General features: G+C 39.6%; 1 protein-coding gene across 2 annotated transcripts in view; it reads left to right on the top strand.

The window, feature by feature from the left end:
- The window catches only part of slc12a5a (solute carrier family 12 member 5a), a 924,478-nt gene that overhangs the window by 747,687 nt on the left and 158,300 nt on the right, over positions 1–18,491 (top strand). For both annotated transcript variants that reach the window (XM_051932831.1, XM_028811864.2), the window contains exon 4: positions 17,576–17,722. In XM_051932831.1, coding sequence (XP_051788791.1) covers positions 17,576–17,722 — 147 coding nt within the window. The remainder of the gene's footprint in view (positions 1–17,575; positions 17,723–18,491) is intronic.

The following is an 18,491-nucleotide window of genomic DNA, read 5'->3' as shown; positions in this document are numbered from 1 at the left end:
AGGACAACATGAGGTCCTTGTCTACATTAAATAGTTTGAGTTTATGGAGGAGAAACAAGCGCTGGTTGCATTTAGAGAATTTTTTTTTTGTATTAGTATTCCAGTTAAGATTTTTATCTAGGTTAGTTCCTGGAACTCTACACTGACAGTGTATTGTGCTACATCAAAACCTGCACTGACACTGTCACAGAGGAGAAACATATCTGTGTCTATCCAAACCAGAAGCCCTGGATAACAAGAGAGGTTCAGCGGCTGCTAAAGGAAAGGAACACTGCCTTTAGGTGTGGTGACAAGGCTCACTACAGCATGACACGGTCCAACCTGAAGAGAGGCATCAGAAAGGCTAAGAGGGACTACAGGAGAAGGATTGAGGAGCACCTGGACAGTAATAATAGCAGGCAGGTTTGGCAGGGAGTCCAGCACTTCACCAACTACAGGACCAGCCATGGAGCTGCTGATGGTGACGCCTCAATGGCAGAGGAACTGAACCACTTCTTTGCTCACTTTGAGATGGAACTACCAGAGGCAGCTGTTACACACACACCAGCAATTCACAACAACATCATCCCCTCCATTAGGGTGGAGGAACACGAGGTGAGACGCTCGTTCCAGGCTGTCAATCCTAGGAAGGCATCAGGTCCCGACGGTGTCCCTGGACATGTGTTGAAGAGCTGTGCAGAGCAGCTGTCTGGGGTCTTTACAAAGATCTTTAACCTGTCATTGTCTCAGGCCTCAGTCCCTCCCTGTCTGAAATCCTCCATCTTATTCCCTTTACCAAAAAAATCAACCATAACCTGCCTGAATGAGTATCGGCCAGCAGCGCTCACCCTGGTGTTGATGAAGTGTTTTGAGAGACTGGTCCGGAGTCGTATCATGTCCTTCATCCCTTCCACCTTTGATGCACACCAATTTGCTTACGGGGCTAACAGGTCTACTGAGGACGCTGTTGCTGCTGCTCTCTATGCTACCTTGTCCCATCTGGACCACCAGGGCAGCTACACACATCTACTCTTTATTGATTTTAGCTCTGCTTTTAACACCATCATCCCTCACAGATTGGTGGGCAAGCTGCTAGCCCTGGGACTCCCATATTCTACCTGTATATGGATTAAAGACTTCCTGACAGACCGTGCACAAAGGGTTAGGGTGGGCCCTCACATCTCCTCAGCCGTCATCATCAGCACTCTCCTCGGGGGTGTGTGCTGAGCCCCCTGCTCTTCACGCTGTACACACATGATTGCGCCCCTGCCCACCACAGCTACACCATCGTCAAATTTGCAGACGACACCACTGTTGTGGGGCTCATTTCTGGGGAGGATGAGTCCGCCTACAGGAACGAAGTGGAGTGGCTGACAGCATGGTGCACTGACAACAACCTGCTCCTGAACACAAGTAAGACCAAGGAGCTCGTTGTGGACTTCAGGAAAAAGAAAACGGTCATCAAACCACTCTACATCGGAGGGGACTGTGTAGAGAGGGTGTCAGACTTCCGCTTCCTGGGAGTCCACATCATGGAAGACCTGTCCTGGGGTGTGAACACAGCTGAGTTGGCGAAGAAGGCTCAGCAGAGACTTTATTTCCTGAAAGTACTCAGGAAAAATAACATCCCCCAAAAACTGCTGGTGTCCTTCTATCGCTGCTCTGTCTAGAGCATCCTGTGCTACTGCCTCTGCATGTGGTTTTCCAGCTGCACAACAGCGCAGAGGAAAACACTTCAGCGGATCGAAAAGACTGCCCAGCAGATCATCGGTTCTTTACCCTCTCTGGATGAACTGCACAGCTCTTGCTGCCTCAGGAAGGCAGAACATTTCTTAAAAGACTCCTCACACCCCGCTCATGATATGTTCCAACTGTTGCCATCAGGCAAAAGATATACGAGCATCAAAACAAAGACTAATAGACTGAATAACACTTTCTACCCTGTTGCTATTAGGGCACTGAATGCCACCTAATCACCTCCAATGCAGCAGTGCAATAGATGACATCTTGTGCAATAGTGTTCATGTGCAATTAAGGTCTTATGTTGAATGTTTCTTCTTATCCTTTATCCTTTTTTTAATTATATTTCATTTATATTTTGACACCTCAGGGACTGCACCTAATTTCGTTGTATTTGTTACAATGACAATAAAGATATTCTAATTCTGATTCTCCTAAGCATTTATATTCAGTCACTATTTCTACCACCTCCCCCAGAACTACAATGGGTGAACATACAGATTTCTGTCTTTTAAAATCAAATATCATTTCTTTGGTCTTTTTTACATTCAGAGTGAGAGAGTTTTTATTGCACCAGTTTACCATACAGTCCACTTGATTTAGATAGTGGCTTTCATCCTCCCTAGATATGCATCCCATGAGCACGGTGTCATCCACATACTTGATAAAGGAGCAGTGGTCATTGTTCTGTCTCAGGTCACTTGTGTACAGAGTAAACAGTAATGGTGATAAGACACACCACTGTGGACTTCCTGTGTTTGAATGAATGACTATTGAAAAAGTGTCCTGTACTTTAACTGTCTGTAAACGATTTTAAAGAAAGACCTGAATCCATAATGTAATAAATGGGTTTACATTCATACTGTTCAATTTCCCAATCAGTATATGAGGCTGTATGATATTGAACGCTGATGAAAAATCCAAAAATAGTGCTCTGACATATGAACCAGGCTGATCAAGAGAGGTGTGGATTTGATGTAAGATAACAAGCAGAAATCTTCCACACTCCTGTTTGCACAGTAAGCAAATTGATTGTTGTCTTGAAAAGACTTTGTCTCTGTCATTAAAATGACAGAGTCATTAGTCTCTCTTTTGCAAAACTGTATGTGAATCAAAAATTTGCTGTTTCTCTCATTATTGGATAATTTTATCCTACTGATGCTAGTAATTTTGCTCGAGGTAAACTGCACAGAGTGTTGAGATAAGGCAGTTGAGAAGTTTGTCTACATAGTCATGAGGAGCCCTATGCTAAATCATTTATAGACAACACGATCCTGGTCTAGTGATTGTTGAGTTCTTAAATCATAATTAGAGCTCAAATCAAAACATTTACACTGTATTATATGCTTAGTCCTGTTCAGAATCATAACATGAGTATCCGCTATCTGAGCAGCATTAGCCAGAAGACATGAAAGATCCATGAGCAAGATGCCAGTCTGTCTCGGGGTATGATCTAAATGCTTTAGTGGTGATGCTGCACCAAAAAGGTGGAGGCTGACACAGAGAGATAGCTCAGCTGACGTCACCATAAAGCGCTCTGCTCGTAGTGCTCAAAGATGATCTTTCCACAGCTTACTAAAGAAATTCCCTCCATTCACCTCATGCTGCAAAGAAACTGATTTTGAGTCAGTTGTTGTGGGTTTACAGCTGCCCGCTGGCAGTTACCACAGAACAATTCTTCAAACTGAGATGCTTCATGGTGTGAGTCCATGGCAGTTTACTTGGTGGTGAGAATGTGATGTGCACTGTGGACAGGTGGAGTGTAGAGACAATGCTGAGTAAAAAAGGTGGGAGATGACCGAGAGAGTGAGTTAAGCTGTCACCAGGAGCTGGTCCACTCGCAGTGTTCAGAGATGGTCTCTACCCGGATGACTAATGGAGCACTCATTTTACCTCAAGATGCAAGGAGATTGTTTATGAGCCAGATGTTGAGGGTTCATGGCTGGCCACTAGCAGTTACCACAGAGCAATTCATCAAACTTTGTAGTGTGAGTCCATGGCAATTCACATACATATGCAAAATCAAGTGCACACTTGGTGCATACAGTAACTCCTAACTGCTTAAAGTTTTAGTCCACCAATTTAAAGCTCCCCCAAGTTACTCTTTGTTCTTGAGCTACAGCAGATGTTTTGAATTGCTTCCTGCTTACTCTTTAAAGTTGATTTGACCTTAACTTTATATTATTACATTTGATCTGAAAAGAGAAAGCATGAGCCTGGCAAGACAAATAGCAGCTGCTTCATTTGGGGCAGTATAAGCAGCCCCATAGATAAAGCTGTTTGTACGGAGAGGTTAGTTAATGGCCTCTAGTGTTGGAATAACACAGAGTCAGCTGAAGTGTCATAAATGCCCTACTTTGCATTTGATGTTCACAGATGGCACTGCTGCTGAATCATGTACAGGTTGCTTATTATTTAGTTATTGACTCACTTGTTCTGTTTTTCATCTTTCTTTCTGTCTGTTTATAATGATATGTTTTTGTGGAGTGTTGATCTGAAAAGAGATGCAATTAGGAAATGATTTCCCTCCATCTATCACAACTCCCTGAGAGTTTCTCAGTCAAAGATAAAATTCCTCCTGCTTCCTGGTTTGCTTTACTTAAATGCTAATTTCCAGTTCCAGTGAGTGAAGCTGAGAGAGTTAAAACTGGGCTACTCTTCAGAAAGAGAGCTGCTCTGCCACGTCAGAACAGGTGATAAAAATAGAAAGGGCATCCATGTGACTTTGCCACTGTTTCAAGCTGAAGTGATGAACATTTCACTTTAATCTGGGTATCTGGCAGTGTGCATGGGTAGAACCTAATTACCATACCACTTAGCCCCAGTAAAGAGGCAAGGAGCGCGAGTCATTAGGCAATAAACAAATGAGCTCCTCAGGGCCTGATTGGGTCACGTTGAAGACTGCAGCCTTAGACACTTGAACTGTGATCTTCTTGTGTCTTGAAAGCCTAAATAATTCATTTTGCAGACTTCCACATTATTGTTTTTTTACAAGGGCGTAATAGGGTTGTGAATTGACAAGGACCCTGCTATATGATATTATTCCAGTACTTGGCTCATGATATGATAATGTGGTAGTTTTTTGATATTTTAAACTATAAAGTATTATGTTTCCGTTGTGGAATTTACTGTTCACTTTTCATTTGAGTTACAGTTGAAATCATATCAAAAATATGTCAGATGTGTATACCTATTAAGAAAAATCCTTAACTTAATTCATTCTACTTAAATCTTTTTAAATTGAGGAATGTGAACAGGGTGTTTGGCATAGGACTCTCTGCAGTGGTTTAATGTGCCATTTGTTTGCATGTATTTTTATTTTTTCAATTTAAAAGTGAGGACATTTGTAAAAAGTAACCTGAAAACTTTCCAAATTGTCTTTTCCGCAACTGAAAATATTTCATCCAGTAAGAAAGAGAATAACAGTAATATTTCTGCAACTGAAAATATTTCATCCAGTAATAAAGAGAATAACAGTAATATTTCTAATTTCATACTCTGCACCTCTAGGCAGTGATTTGAAAGGGACCCCTTAATCGATATATCAGACAAGGAATGGAATTCAATCATTCATAAAATACGTTCCACATCAATCTCAGCAAAACATGGTGTAGCTGCGTTAACCCAAAATTACCAAAGTTCTGCAGCTTCAGTATGCGACATAGGATTCTGGCAAAAGTTTGATGCATTGAAATAATTCCACAGACAAAATATCTTTGTTTTAAAAACTTCAGTAAAAATTCAAAGTAAAGCAGTTCACACAAAAATAGAGAAAAATTGATATAGCAAGATGTTAGCCATTTTTGACGTTCTTGAAGTATTGGTAGATACTTTGTACTCTTTAGACCATCTTTTCCAAAACAAATCAGCCATGTATTGAATTTGCTTCCAGCATTTTCAAGTGTACTGGTCATTTTTAGAAAAGAGTCCAGGAGGTATGTTGGGTTGTGTATTCAGTAACAGCAAGTGATTGGGTGTGAGTGCCTCCAAGTCATTTGGGTCATTTGATGTCTTTGTGAGGGGACTGTTATTGATAATTGATTCAACTTCACACATCACTGTTTGGAGAATTGCAGGATGTTTAGCTTATTCTGGCATTGCAGCTTTATTGAGTCTTCCTCAAACTCTCAGTATTCCATCTTGCATAAGTGGGTCAAGTTTGAAGATTTGACTGTTCTTTTTAGCACAAGCATTTTTCTTTAAAGCCTTTAATTCTTCTGGAAAGTCTTGCAGTTGATTGAAGCAGATAAGATCTGTATTTGCTTTAGCCAAGCCTTCTGGAGAAATCGGGCTTGATTTTAAAGTCAGTTTGTACTTTTTCATGAGTTCTGTAATGAGTGTTTTTTGTTCTGCTCGATTACTTCCAGATTGCCTGACTTCTAGTTGAAATGTTTTTCTTTCATTTTTTAAGTGCAGCAGTATGTCTTTAAACTTGAGGGGCCAAGCCACTGCCTTCTTCAAGTGTAGCCATTCTGAAAAGTAAGTGATGAGTTTATTGATGGGCTCGGTAACCTCTTATACGTTTGTCATGTTTACTGCACAGAATTTGATTGCTGGATCAACTTCAGAAAGTGAATCATTCAATTGACCTAGTCTTTTTGGCCAATTTTGTTTGGGCTTCAGTAAGAAATTTGGACCCTGTGACCATGTGGTGCTTTTGAGAAAGCTTTCTATGCTTAGCCCTCTGGATGCTTGATCAGCCGGATTAAAGGCAGATGTTACGTACCTCCACTGTGAAGGTTGTGAATGATATCTGATCACTGAGATTCTGTGGCAACAAAGATCTTGAATCTGGTGCTTTCATTTGAAATGTATTTTAGCACAGTGGTGCTGTCAGTCCAAAATGTAGATTCTTGTAGGGGTATTTGAAGCTCATCTTTTATCATTTTGTCCATTTTGACTGCCACAATGGCTGCTGTCAGCTTCAATCTTGGAGTTGTGACATACTTCAATGGTGCAACTCTTGACTTGCCTATTGAAATTTGAAACTGTCCATTTCTCTGCACCACTATATGCCCAGGGCACGTTCTGTTGGAAGCTCAAGTCTAAGTCCTTTTGTTCAAGAGCTTTGTCTTCTTCAGGAATAGACAAAAAAACTGCTCTGTTGTTACTCACCCACTTGGTCAAGTGGAATCCACCTCTGATGCATAGAGCTTGGAGTTCCTTTGACAGCTTTATTTCATGTTCTTCTGTTGCCACTGATTTTAAGCAGTCATCTTCATAGAAATTACTGAGTACGGTGTTAATGGCTTCTTTGAGAAATGTATCTCTGGCATCTTCAGCTGTTCTACGCACAGCATAAGAAGCACAACTGGGTAAAAAAGTAGCACCAAAAAAATGTACTGTCATTTTGAATTCTTCCAGGTCTTTGCTTAGGTTACCTTCAGGCCATCAAAAAAAGTGTAAGAGATCAGTCTCTTTATCTGGGACTTTGACTTGGGAGAATATTAACTTAATGTCTGCCATTAATGTTAGAGTGCTAGTTAGGTTGGGACGTTTTAACAGTTGTTCATTAAGTGAAGACTCCTGGTAGGTGGCTGTGCAATCAGAGACCACTGGAATCTTATTTTTCTTTGGATGATGCACACCGTGATGTGGGATTTACGACACCCTGCCTTCATTGCAATTCAGGCTTTCTTTGGGAACTTTGACGGCGTAACCCTTCTCAATAATGTCTTTCATGAAAGCTGTATAGTCTTTGTGGAAACCTGAATTTTTGCTCAGTTTTCTTTTGAGCCCAATGGCACATTGTTCAGCCATACTGTGATTGTCCAGCATTTTAAGTGTTTCATCCTTCAAAGGCAAATTTAAATAATAGTGGCCACCTACCGGGTCTTACAGATTCTGAGGCTATTACATTTCCTCTTTCTCTTCACAGCTGCGCACAGGGAAGTCTGTGTTAACTGTTGAAGCAACATATCTTCAATTTCTGATATTGACACATGCTTGATTGAATGTTTAGGCAGCTTACCACTTTGCTTTGTGAGGTTATCTATCTCCTTGTATGGCCCACCAACCACCCATCCAAGTGCAGTCTTCACAGGATGAGGTCCATCTTCTTGGCTAAGTATGATTCACGACTGTTTGATGATTTCTAGGTTGTTGATTCCTATTAAAAGATCAACTTCAGAGTCAATACAGGGTAAACATACCTCTTTTGGATATGGCCACTTTTCGATATCCTCTTGTTGCAGAATATTTTCTCTGTTCACTGAAACAGAGACCTGTGTATAGACCTTTGACAAACCAGTATATGCATTATCATTCAGACCACAGACTTGCAAATCTGATAACGCACAGCATTTGGTTAGCATTTTTGAATCATCATTATAATTACCCATGGTTTTGAGGAATACTTGTGTTCTTTTCCCTGGAAGGTTTAATTGTTTCTGAAGCCTTTCAGTACAGATTGTTACTGTAGAGACATATGTTTCTACATAACTTTCACTCTTCTTAGATTTTACCTTAATGGGAACCACATACACTGCGCATTCTTCACCAGCCTCATTAAAGGCACAAGTTCCCTTCTTGTTTTCCCCTTCAGTTGATGTTGCCACACTGGATGTAGCTTTACTGTAGATGTTGCTCCATCCTCTTTTTTGATATGCAGGATATCTGGGTGCAAAGAACATATCTGACATTTCATTCTTTCTTTACAATTCTTACCAAGGTACCCCAGTTTGTGACAACGAACGTATGAAGCTTTAGATTTTAAAAAGTCAGTTCTGTCTTTATGTGGCAGTTCTTTCATTTTATTACATTCAGCAAGAGTACGCTGGCCACTGCAGAATACACAAGGCTTTTTAAATGCACAGACAGCAGTTGCAGTCTTTTTGACCGAGGTTTCCCGAATCCCCTTTTCAGCAGCATCGGAAATACTTGTAGTAAAAATACTTCCTGATCTCTGACCACACTTCAGAGCAGACTTATGTAGAAAAGTAGTTAGATCATCAATACCTGCCTCTCTGTCTTCTTTTTCTTCAAGTTTATATGTTTTCGCCACTTGTAAAGAATATGAAAGTTTCAAGATTATTATATGGATATTTTGATTTCTGTTGAATGTGTCACGGTTCCCTACATTGGCCATAGGATCCATACAGCTGTCAAGAAATGTTTCATAGTCTCTCTGGGCCACTCCATACGATGATAAAGCAGACTTTAAATCATTGAAGAACCTTTCACAATCATCTGACCAGACAACACAGCGGTTCTTTTTGCCCTTCGTAAGATCAGTAGGAGGAGCAGCTCTATTCGCAAAATTCAGAATGATTTTCCAATAACAACCGGCAAGACCAAGGAAGGCACGAACCTGTCTCTGCGTTTTTGGATATGAGTAAGCAAGCTCCACATCCACCTTCTTTAACTGAGGCCTAACCAAATCCCCGCCCATAGAATAACCTAAATAGTGCATTTCAGACATACCCAACTTACACTTCTTAGGGTTAGCTGTCAGCCCTTCCTGTCTCAAGCTGTCCAGAACAGCCTGAAGCCGTACCAAATGTGAGTGTCAATCATTACTAAAAATGACAACATCATTGAGATACACCCCAGAATATTCATAATGGGGATGTAAAATCTGATCCATCATATGCTGGAAAGTAAGAGGGGAGCCATGCAGACCAAACAGAACAAAACAATACCACATCTTTATCTGAAAACAGCGTCAGATCAGGGGTTTGGTGGGTTGTGGCTGAGAGAGTAAAACTGAAAAAAAATGCTAACTTTTACAAGTACTATAAATTTACACTGTCTGTTACAGTTGCAAATCAAATGTATGTTTTTATTGTATAATATTAACAATAAGAGCAGCTCACTACTCAAAACAGTAAATTTGGGAGGCAGCCGTTATCAAACCAGCAACCTCTTGATTAGGAGTCAGCAGTTCTTACTGCTGCACCATGCAAGCTGTCATATCAATAGCCTTCCCTCGCCCACTTTCTTTTTCTTGGGTTATATTCTTGAATAAAAGCCCATTTGTTTTGTTATGCTTGTACCTTTTGTGAAAGTGTTTTATTTGATATTTGAACTTCAGGCTTCACACATTATACACTTCATGTCTACATTTTGTCAATTATTACTAAAACATGAAAAACATTTCTGTTTTAATGATGTGTTTAAATAGATTGTTGTACACAAGGAACATACATGAAATGTATGTATTCCAAATGATGATATATTATTTACCCAATACAATTCCAGGCACTTCTCTCCAAGATAAACACTGAGCATTGAGAACCTTCTTTGCTAATTGAGCTGCAGCGGTGGGATGGGATAGCAGGCTGCTTGCTGCTTGTTCTGATCGACACATTTACAACACAAAAGATGCTGATGGAGTGGTATGAAGGAATTTCCATAGACTTCTGTAATTCTAGTGTTAAATGTTTGTAGCTCGCGTGGCTAGCCAGCAGCTGTTCCCACAAAAAGGAGCTGTAAGAGCAGTGGTCACAGTATCATTAAGCCATGCTGCTGTAGCGTCATTAAATTCATCCCAAATCTTAGAGCTTTCTGCGAGTGCTGCTTTCTGTTTTTTAATTGCACTTTCTTTACTTAGCATAGATATTACTCTTTCATACAGCTCTTCAGCCTGACTACGCGTTTCCCGAAATGTTTCAAACTGCTGCACTACGTCTGTGAAATTTTCTGGAGTGTCTTTAAGGCTTTCGATTTCAGCCATAAGATTGGAATGCCAATCTTGTCTTTTTTAATGTGAGCTTTAAGATCCTTAAGCACATTCTCTGGCTTTGAGTCCGTACTCATATCACTCCCGGTAACTTCACTTGAACTATGATTGGACATTGACATCTTCACAGCAGCGTGTAAGCCACTGCTTAACAACAGCTATGTCACAATCAAGATGCTCCAACAATACAGACTGCTTCCTTACAGCCAGGCTTCCTTAACTCAGGCAAAAGCACAAGCAATCATCCACCATGCCTTTTATTATATCACAGTCTCTTAAATCTTCTCAAGATTGCTTTCATTTAGGATCACTCAGAGATAGAAGATAAGAGCACAGTACCTTGCAGTAGCTCAGCTCTTTTCTTTCGTTGATGAGTTCTGGAGCAAGTGTCCTCAGATGGTAGTTTCCAGTTCCAAGCCTTCAGATGGCAGATTTTCTGACAAAAAATTGTAGCCGCATTTACCCAAAATTTCCAGAGTTCTGTAGCTTCAGTATTCATTTTGGGATTCTGACAAAAGCTTGACACATTGAAATGATTCCACAAACAAAATATCTTTTTTTTTAAAAACTTTAGTAAAAATTCAAAGTATAAAAGGTCACACAAATATAGAGAAAAAATTGATACAGCAAGGAAAAATAAGTTATTGTTTAAGAAAAGTTATGTTTAAAGTTTATATATCTTGTTTTATTCTTTAAATACGAGGGCAATCCCAAAAGTAAGGTCTCCAAAGCGGTGGGGACGTAGGGAAACTGTTCATATGGCTGTTGGCCACACTGTTGTGATTGGTGCTTCCTCCAACCCCAAACAAGCATGTGCGGCTTTGCTGGGATGCTCAATCTTGGCTTGGCAGCCCTTGAAAATGGAGCTCCTGTTGAATGCTACCACCAAGGGCGAAGTTCATGCAGGAGACCGTCAATTTCCGACGAGACAGTCACGAAGGTTGAGGAAAACATGCGTAAAGATCAGCGGTTGGAACTTCATCATCCACCCACCCTATAGTCCGGACTTGGTACCCAGTGACTACCACCTGTTCCCTAAGTTGAAAGAACATTTGTCCGGAAGGCAATTCTGCTCTGACGAAGAGGTGAAAGATGAGGTTCAATGCTTCCTGAAGGACATGGCGGCAAGCTGGTATGACATGGGCATTCTAAAACTACCAGAGTGTCTTCAAAAATGCATCGACTTTAACCTTTAAAATGATGTAAACATTATAGAAAATAAAAGGTTGTTTGTATTTCTAAAAAAATAGGAGACCTTACTTTTGGGATTGCCCTCGTATACTTACAGTTGAGCCATTTCTAAATGATCAGAAAACTATGCTTATCCTATTTTCCTACTTTAAATGGGTCTTTCAATCCCTGCTAGCACTGGGACCTATTCTAAACAACAACTGAATCAATTAATACAGTGCTGTATATATAGCAAGAAAGTTCTATCTCAAATTAACTTACAGGGGATATAAGACTATACCATATTCTAATAGCTATTCTTCCATATGAGTCAATCAAACACTATATGAATTTAACTTTAACACTAGAATTCTTGAAGCCTACGAAAAAATTCATAATCTCAGCCCACCTTAAATCCCTTTGCACCTCTACCATCAGCGTCTTTTGTTTTATAAATGTGTCAATCAGCACAAGCTGCAAACAGCCTGCTGTCCCATCCCCCACCTTAAGTTCTCCCAGCTCAAGCCAAGGCTCCTTATCTGCATGTGATGTGCCTGGAGTTGTGTAGGGTAAATAATACAGTATATCGTTATTTGGAATGCATGCATTTCATGTGTGTTCCGTGTCTATTAAGATCTGGGTAAGTGTAGGATGAAAGGAAACGCGAGAAATGCAAGAAATGCTGAACAACTACCTAAAGGAGAAACTTTTTCCACGTTATACTAATAATGACAAGAAGTGTATAATGTGTGAAGAGTTTAGTCCAAATATCAAATAACCATGCGCGCTTTTATTCAAGAATATAACCAAAGAAAAAAAAAGCATTCGATTTACATATGGCTGTCAATGAGTTAAAAACTCAAGCTCAAATGTCAGTTGACAGGGAATTTACATGTATTCTTGAATGGTGCAGCGGTAATAACTGCTGCCTTTTAACGTGAAGGTCCCTGGTTCGAGACCGGGCACTCTGTGTAGCGAGCTGCTATTATTATTGTTATTATTTCTACAATATAATAAAAACATACATTTGATTTGAGTCTGTAACACCCGGTGTAAATTTTGGCTACTTGTAAAAGTTAGCGCTTGTTTTTTTATTATTCATTTTTATTTTCTCAGTGACATTCACGTGGTACAACAAACTTGCCTCTTCCTCTTTGAGGTGATGGTGTTTATCTCCAATCTTTTTCACAAGAGCAGCGCTCTGCTCGGAACCGTTTGTTGCACTTTCAATCAAAGATACAATGTCCTGTGGCCGCTATCAGACTGGACAAAGGCAGGACCGTAGCAACAGACAGCTTCTTCACAGTTCTTTTGCTGGATAATAGACTGCTGTAGCGCAACGTAACTCTGCTTGGCACCATCAGTAAAATGGGAATTCCATCTGCAGCTAAAGTCATTTCAGTCCACAAGCAATTCGCCATGCTAGTGTTTAGATTTGACAGTGCTTAACAACCCATGCGGTGTCAATTGAGGAAACTGGCCAATCTGATCACATTTGTGCATGAATGCATGATCAGTCAATTTCTCCATTAACACTAGAATCCCTGAAGCCTACAGAAAAATCGTAATGCCAGGCCACCTTAAATTCCTTCGCACCCCTTCATCAGCATCTTTGTTTTGCAAATGTGTCAGTCAGCACAGGCAGCAAGCAACCTGCTATCCCATTCCCCACCAATGCACCTTAAGTGAGACACAAAATTCTCAGAGCTCAATTCTGTTTATTTGGGTGTGAAGTGCCTTGAAGTTTACAGGGAAAATAATATAACATTATTTGGAATACATACATTTCATGTGTGTTCCATTTCAACAATGATTTGGAAAAATTTAGGATGACAGGGAATGTGAGGCAAGACATGTTGAACACATATCTAAAACAGAGATTATTTTCCTATTATAATTGTTGATAAAATATTGACGTGAAATGTATAATGTGTGAAGACTGAAGTCCAAATATCAAATAAACACTTTCACAAAAGGTATAACAAAACGAGTGCACCTTTATTCAAGAATATAACCAAAGAAAAAGAAATTATTCAATTTACATGTTGCTGTCAATATGTAAAAACTGAAGCCCATTTATCAATTGCAACGGTGGGTTAGAGAGAAGAACGGCTGCTTCTAAATGAAGAGATTGCAGGTTCGATCCCGGGTTTTCCCCGCATTTTCTGTTTTAGGGATATGTTCAACATTTCTTGCCTCATATTTCCTGTCATCCTACATTTACCCAGATCATTGTAGACACAGAACACACATGAAATGCATGTATTCCAAATAACGATATATTATTTACCCTATACAACTCCAGGCACCTCACACCCAAATAAAGAAAACTTGAAATGGGAGAACTTTTTTCCCATTTTGGGACAACAGACTGCTTGCTGCTTGTGCTGATGGACACATTTACAAAACAAAAGATGCTCATAGAGAGGTGCAAAGGAATTTAAGGTGTCCCGAGATTACAAGTTTTTTCGTAGACTTCAGGGATTCTAGTGTTAAATGTGCCTATGTTCCTTGTTCTTAGTGGGTGGTTCCCTAAGTGACAGGCCAACCTAACCTTACACATGCTGGGTCATCTTTCTAGCTTTAAAATCCAGCAAGACGCCGGATTCAGCAGCCCAGCATTTTGTTTGTGAAGGAATTGTGAATATTGCTATTTTCTTTGGACTTGTTTGCTTAGGATTGGCTTTTAGGCAACTCATTTTTGCCTAAAGTTGCTCTTTTTATCATTTGGTTTGTATTTTTTCTAAATTCTTTATTTGTAAAGATTCTTTGGTTGGCCTTTTGTACATAAGCCCTTTCATCCATCCCCAGGAAAATCAGGCCCAATTCACACCTCCACCAGGTGGACCACTCTTAACGACCCACTCAATGGGGGTAGGACGGGCTGTTAAAAGCTGTGATGGTTACATCTACCCACACCTCCCCCTTCCTTTGTTTTACTCAATGAGCCTAATCAGGGCAGGTATGAAGTGAAACTAACCTGGAGGATAAAATTGTGGTCTCTAACAACATTCTTCAGACTGACGAAGCTGCTTGGATGAGCAGTGAAATGTATCTACCTAACAAGAAAGAAGTCCCGTTGCCATGACTCAACTACCAGATATCTAAAAAGGATGGTTTATTAGCAACACAAAAGAAAAACAAGAGCAGTGAATGATACAATAAACACAAGGGTAAAACAACAAAAGCCCACATGTTCTGGCCTAACTAATCAATCAACAGCAACCCTATTTCCCATAAGAGTAGGCTAGCCTACTCACTCATTGTCTTATACTTCTCTCCTCACCTTACATAACAAATCTCACTGCTTCTCCAACTCTCTGGCTCTTTTTGTCCACTAGCTAACTCCCAACTTCACGTTCACCTTGAGACGAGCCAAAAAGGGCTTTTAAAGATTACTTCTTGTGTAATTATGAAGAGGTTCTTTGTGGTTGCCAGGTTTTCAGGTTTCCATTCATCTTAATGTGGATATCTCTGGTCTTTCTGCATATATCCTCTGCCATTGAGTTATACTGGGGGTACAAGACTGGTTGTTCTCCTCTATACTTTTTTGAGGGGCTATGCTACCCTGTACACTAGTAACTTAGGGAACAACAGGAATAAACCCATTTTTATTACTTTTCGGGCTGGCCCAGATTCAGAGTTGTAGTCGTATCAGCCTCTAGTGGTTATAAATGGCCATCACTACAAGTCATACCTTTACAAGGTCTTAAAGCTTATCATGTCCTTAAGTATTGGGGAAACATAAAAAGTGTTGGCTTAAAGACTGGGTTCACAAATAAAGAGAAATTTGCATAAATGTGTAAGTGAGGCAGATGGCATAAGCATAGTATCCTGAGCTCCTGGTCATTTAAACATCTTGCCCATAATTGAGGTATGTCAGATGATGGCTCTGGTATGTGTGGTTACCTAAACAAGAGGCATTTCTGGCCAGTAGAATATGAGCTTGAAGTGTGGAGGTCATCTTACGGACAGGGGAAGAGGCTAACCTGAAAGTTAATGAGAGAACAAGTGACCCTGAAAGAGGCTGAGAAAAGTTAATTGTGCCAGCTTCCATTTCATATTGTATATGTCTTTCTGTTCCTCTGACTAAGTCAGTGGGCACACATTCAAAATACCTTAAATACTTCCTTATTTTTAAGGCTCTTTAGCTGATTGGACAAAGATGTAAACCTTGGGATCTCATTGTACCAGCTCCTACTCCTGTTGCCTCGTATATATCTTGAACAATGCTGCATTTGTTCTTAATATTCTGCTACTGTAAGTAGCAATTTTCACAATTCATCCAACTTCACGACTGAATGGAGACTCAAATGAGCATGAATGTTTTTTTTTTCCTTTCTTTTAGAAATAGAAGGTAATAATTTTTCTGCATTGGCAGTGATGTAAAATTTCCTGCAATCACTAATTGTGTTACCTGTTAGAAATTAATTACATAACTGATCATCTAATGGATAATTATTGCCAGTGCATAGTTTATTTGATCTTAATATTACAGGTTAATTGAATTAAAACTCCAGTCATTCAGCAGCTGGTAAGGTGAATTTACCCAGGATTCCTCTTTTCAACACCTGCCGTTGCTTCTGTTTGTTTAAAGACTTATGCCAGTCTAACATTTTTTCTAAAATATTTATATTAAATCAAACCAATTTATCTTTTCACTTATTCTCTATTTTATGTGAAATTAAACAGTTCAGAGTCAAAACCGCTGACATGTCCTTTGGCCATTTGGGTGATTTTGCTTCTGCCTGACTAGCACATATGGGAATATGGGATTGGTCATATGTTTACATTACTGAAGGGTAAAGGGTGAGTAAGAAAGCAAATGGGATTCAAGTGTGTGGAATTCACTTGGCACTTGGTTCCATAACTTTGAGATCTTTGTCAAATATGTAGAAAAAAGCGTGATTACCAAACTCAGTTGGCAACTAATTAGCTAGAGAGAGATAGGGGGATGGCAACCAGGGCATCATGCATGAACAACAGCATTATACTTAGAGTAGAAGGGTAGTGAAGCAGAAATGGTGAGGTTGATTCAGTCAGGTGCTCTTTATGTGCTTTCAGTGACAACAACCCATCTGCTCCTGTGCTTAGGACTGGTATATTGACAACACTGTCATTTTAATGCCAGCAGATGCCTATAAAGCATTAATATCTGCTTATCCTAGGCTGCTCTCTTCACAGTTATCAAGTTCAGACATGGCTGAAAGCTGCAGCAGTCTGGTTAAAGAGAAACCCAGAAATGTCCTTTGTTTGGGCATAGCCATCTAGATCAGTGATTCTGAGCCTCCAAAAACCCTTCCTTGTCATATGTGGGGTTACTTGCACATACAAATTCCCTTGTAGGCCTTGGCAGAAGCTGTCTGGAGGACCTCTAACTCATGTAGGTTTGGCCAAAGCCCCGTTTTCATTAATGTGACTATAGCTTGTCTATCATTAATGTGAATCAAGAGAGAGAAAAAAATGACATTAATTATTATGGTTCCCTAAAAAGACTCTTCATTTTTACTCACATATCAAATTGGGGTGTTACTTAGTTAACACAGTTTTAGTCTAGTAAAGGCAAGCTTTCTTATTTTCATCAAAATGGCTTAGACTTTTATAGACTGGAAAATATATACAGTATATTCTACTGGATTTTGAATTATTATACATTGCAATCAGTACTAGAATGATGTCCATTTCTGGAATCTTCATTCTACAGTATTGTACACAAATGCATTAAGATGACTGCAGACACTGCTTTGCATATTCAGGATTAAAGTGTAATCAGTCTACTGTAGTATCACATGAAATTCACGTGTAGGCTTGTTTGGAATCTTTTTGTTATAAAAGAGTGAAGTTGTTTCTAGGTATCACTGTTTTATATAGAGTACAACTTATCAAACTGCATATTTTAATTCTCCTGTCATGATAATAATATTCCAAATTAAATTCCTTAAATTCTAGGCCAAACATAATACTTCTCTATGTTTGGGATTAACAGCCTTTCTCCTTCTATTGCAGGCTCCTCGAATGGGCACCTTCATGGGTGTCTATCTGCCCTGTCTGCAGAACATCTTTGGAGTGATCTTGTTTCTGCGTCTCACCTGGGTTGTTGGAATTGGAGGGGTGATGGAGTCCTTCTGCATCGTTTTCATGTGCTGTGCCTGTGTGAGTATATCTCAATCAATTTAATACAAATTTGTCTCATCCCTGCTGTTATTAACATATACCTCTTCAACCCTCAGAATGTGGTGGGAAAATAGAGGCATATTTTAGTAATACTTTAGAAATGGGGCTGGGGTGCATCTGTTATAGAGTTGTATACAGATAAAGAAAACTTAAAGTCACCCCTACCAATTTTTTTTCACTTCAAACAATGTACAGTGCTATTTTCTGCAAACTATGATGATGTGAAAGTCTCATTAAAGGACAAACTATAATGAAGTATCCTTCATCATCCATTGGCAGTCAGTGGCTCTATAGTAAAAAATGTTTCCTTAAGTTGAATTGCCAGTTGTACTGACTGAAGGAAGTCAGTGAAACTTTTTTAAGAGAAAAGACTTGGACAAAAGAAGCAGTTCAAGAAGTGATGTGCAGGTCATAACTGAAACTCAGGAACACAATCAACAAAGCCCAAAACGCTCACCAAAATTCAAAGTCAAAAAGGAATAAATAAGAAGTTAAGTGCCAAAACAACATGAACATCACAAACAAAAGGTAGTAGATTTTATCCAATTTCAGATATTGAGGAACAGCTTGGGAGATCACCGGCACTCTAGTAAACCAGTTGCCACACTGTACAAATGCATTATGAAGTTGATTCGTATGGAAACATGTAACATGAAAACCGCAAAACAGAGGCAAAACAAATTGACATTGATCCCGACATTAAAAAAATATTAACTTTTAAATAAAATTTCTAATCAATAAACTAACA

This window comes from Erpetoichthys calabaricus, chromosome 10 (genome assembly GCF_900747795.2).
Source record: "Erpetoichthys calabaricus chromosome 10, fErpCal1.3, whole genome shotgun sequence".
Classification (NCBI taxonomy): domain Eukaryota; kingdom Metazoa; phylum Chordata; class Cladistia; order Polypteriformes; family Polypteridae; genus Erpetoichthys; species Erpetoichthys calabaricus.
This window is presented reverse-complemented; position numbering and strand designations above follow the sequence as displayed.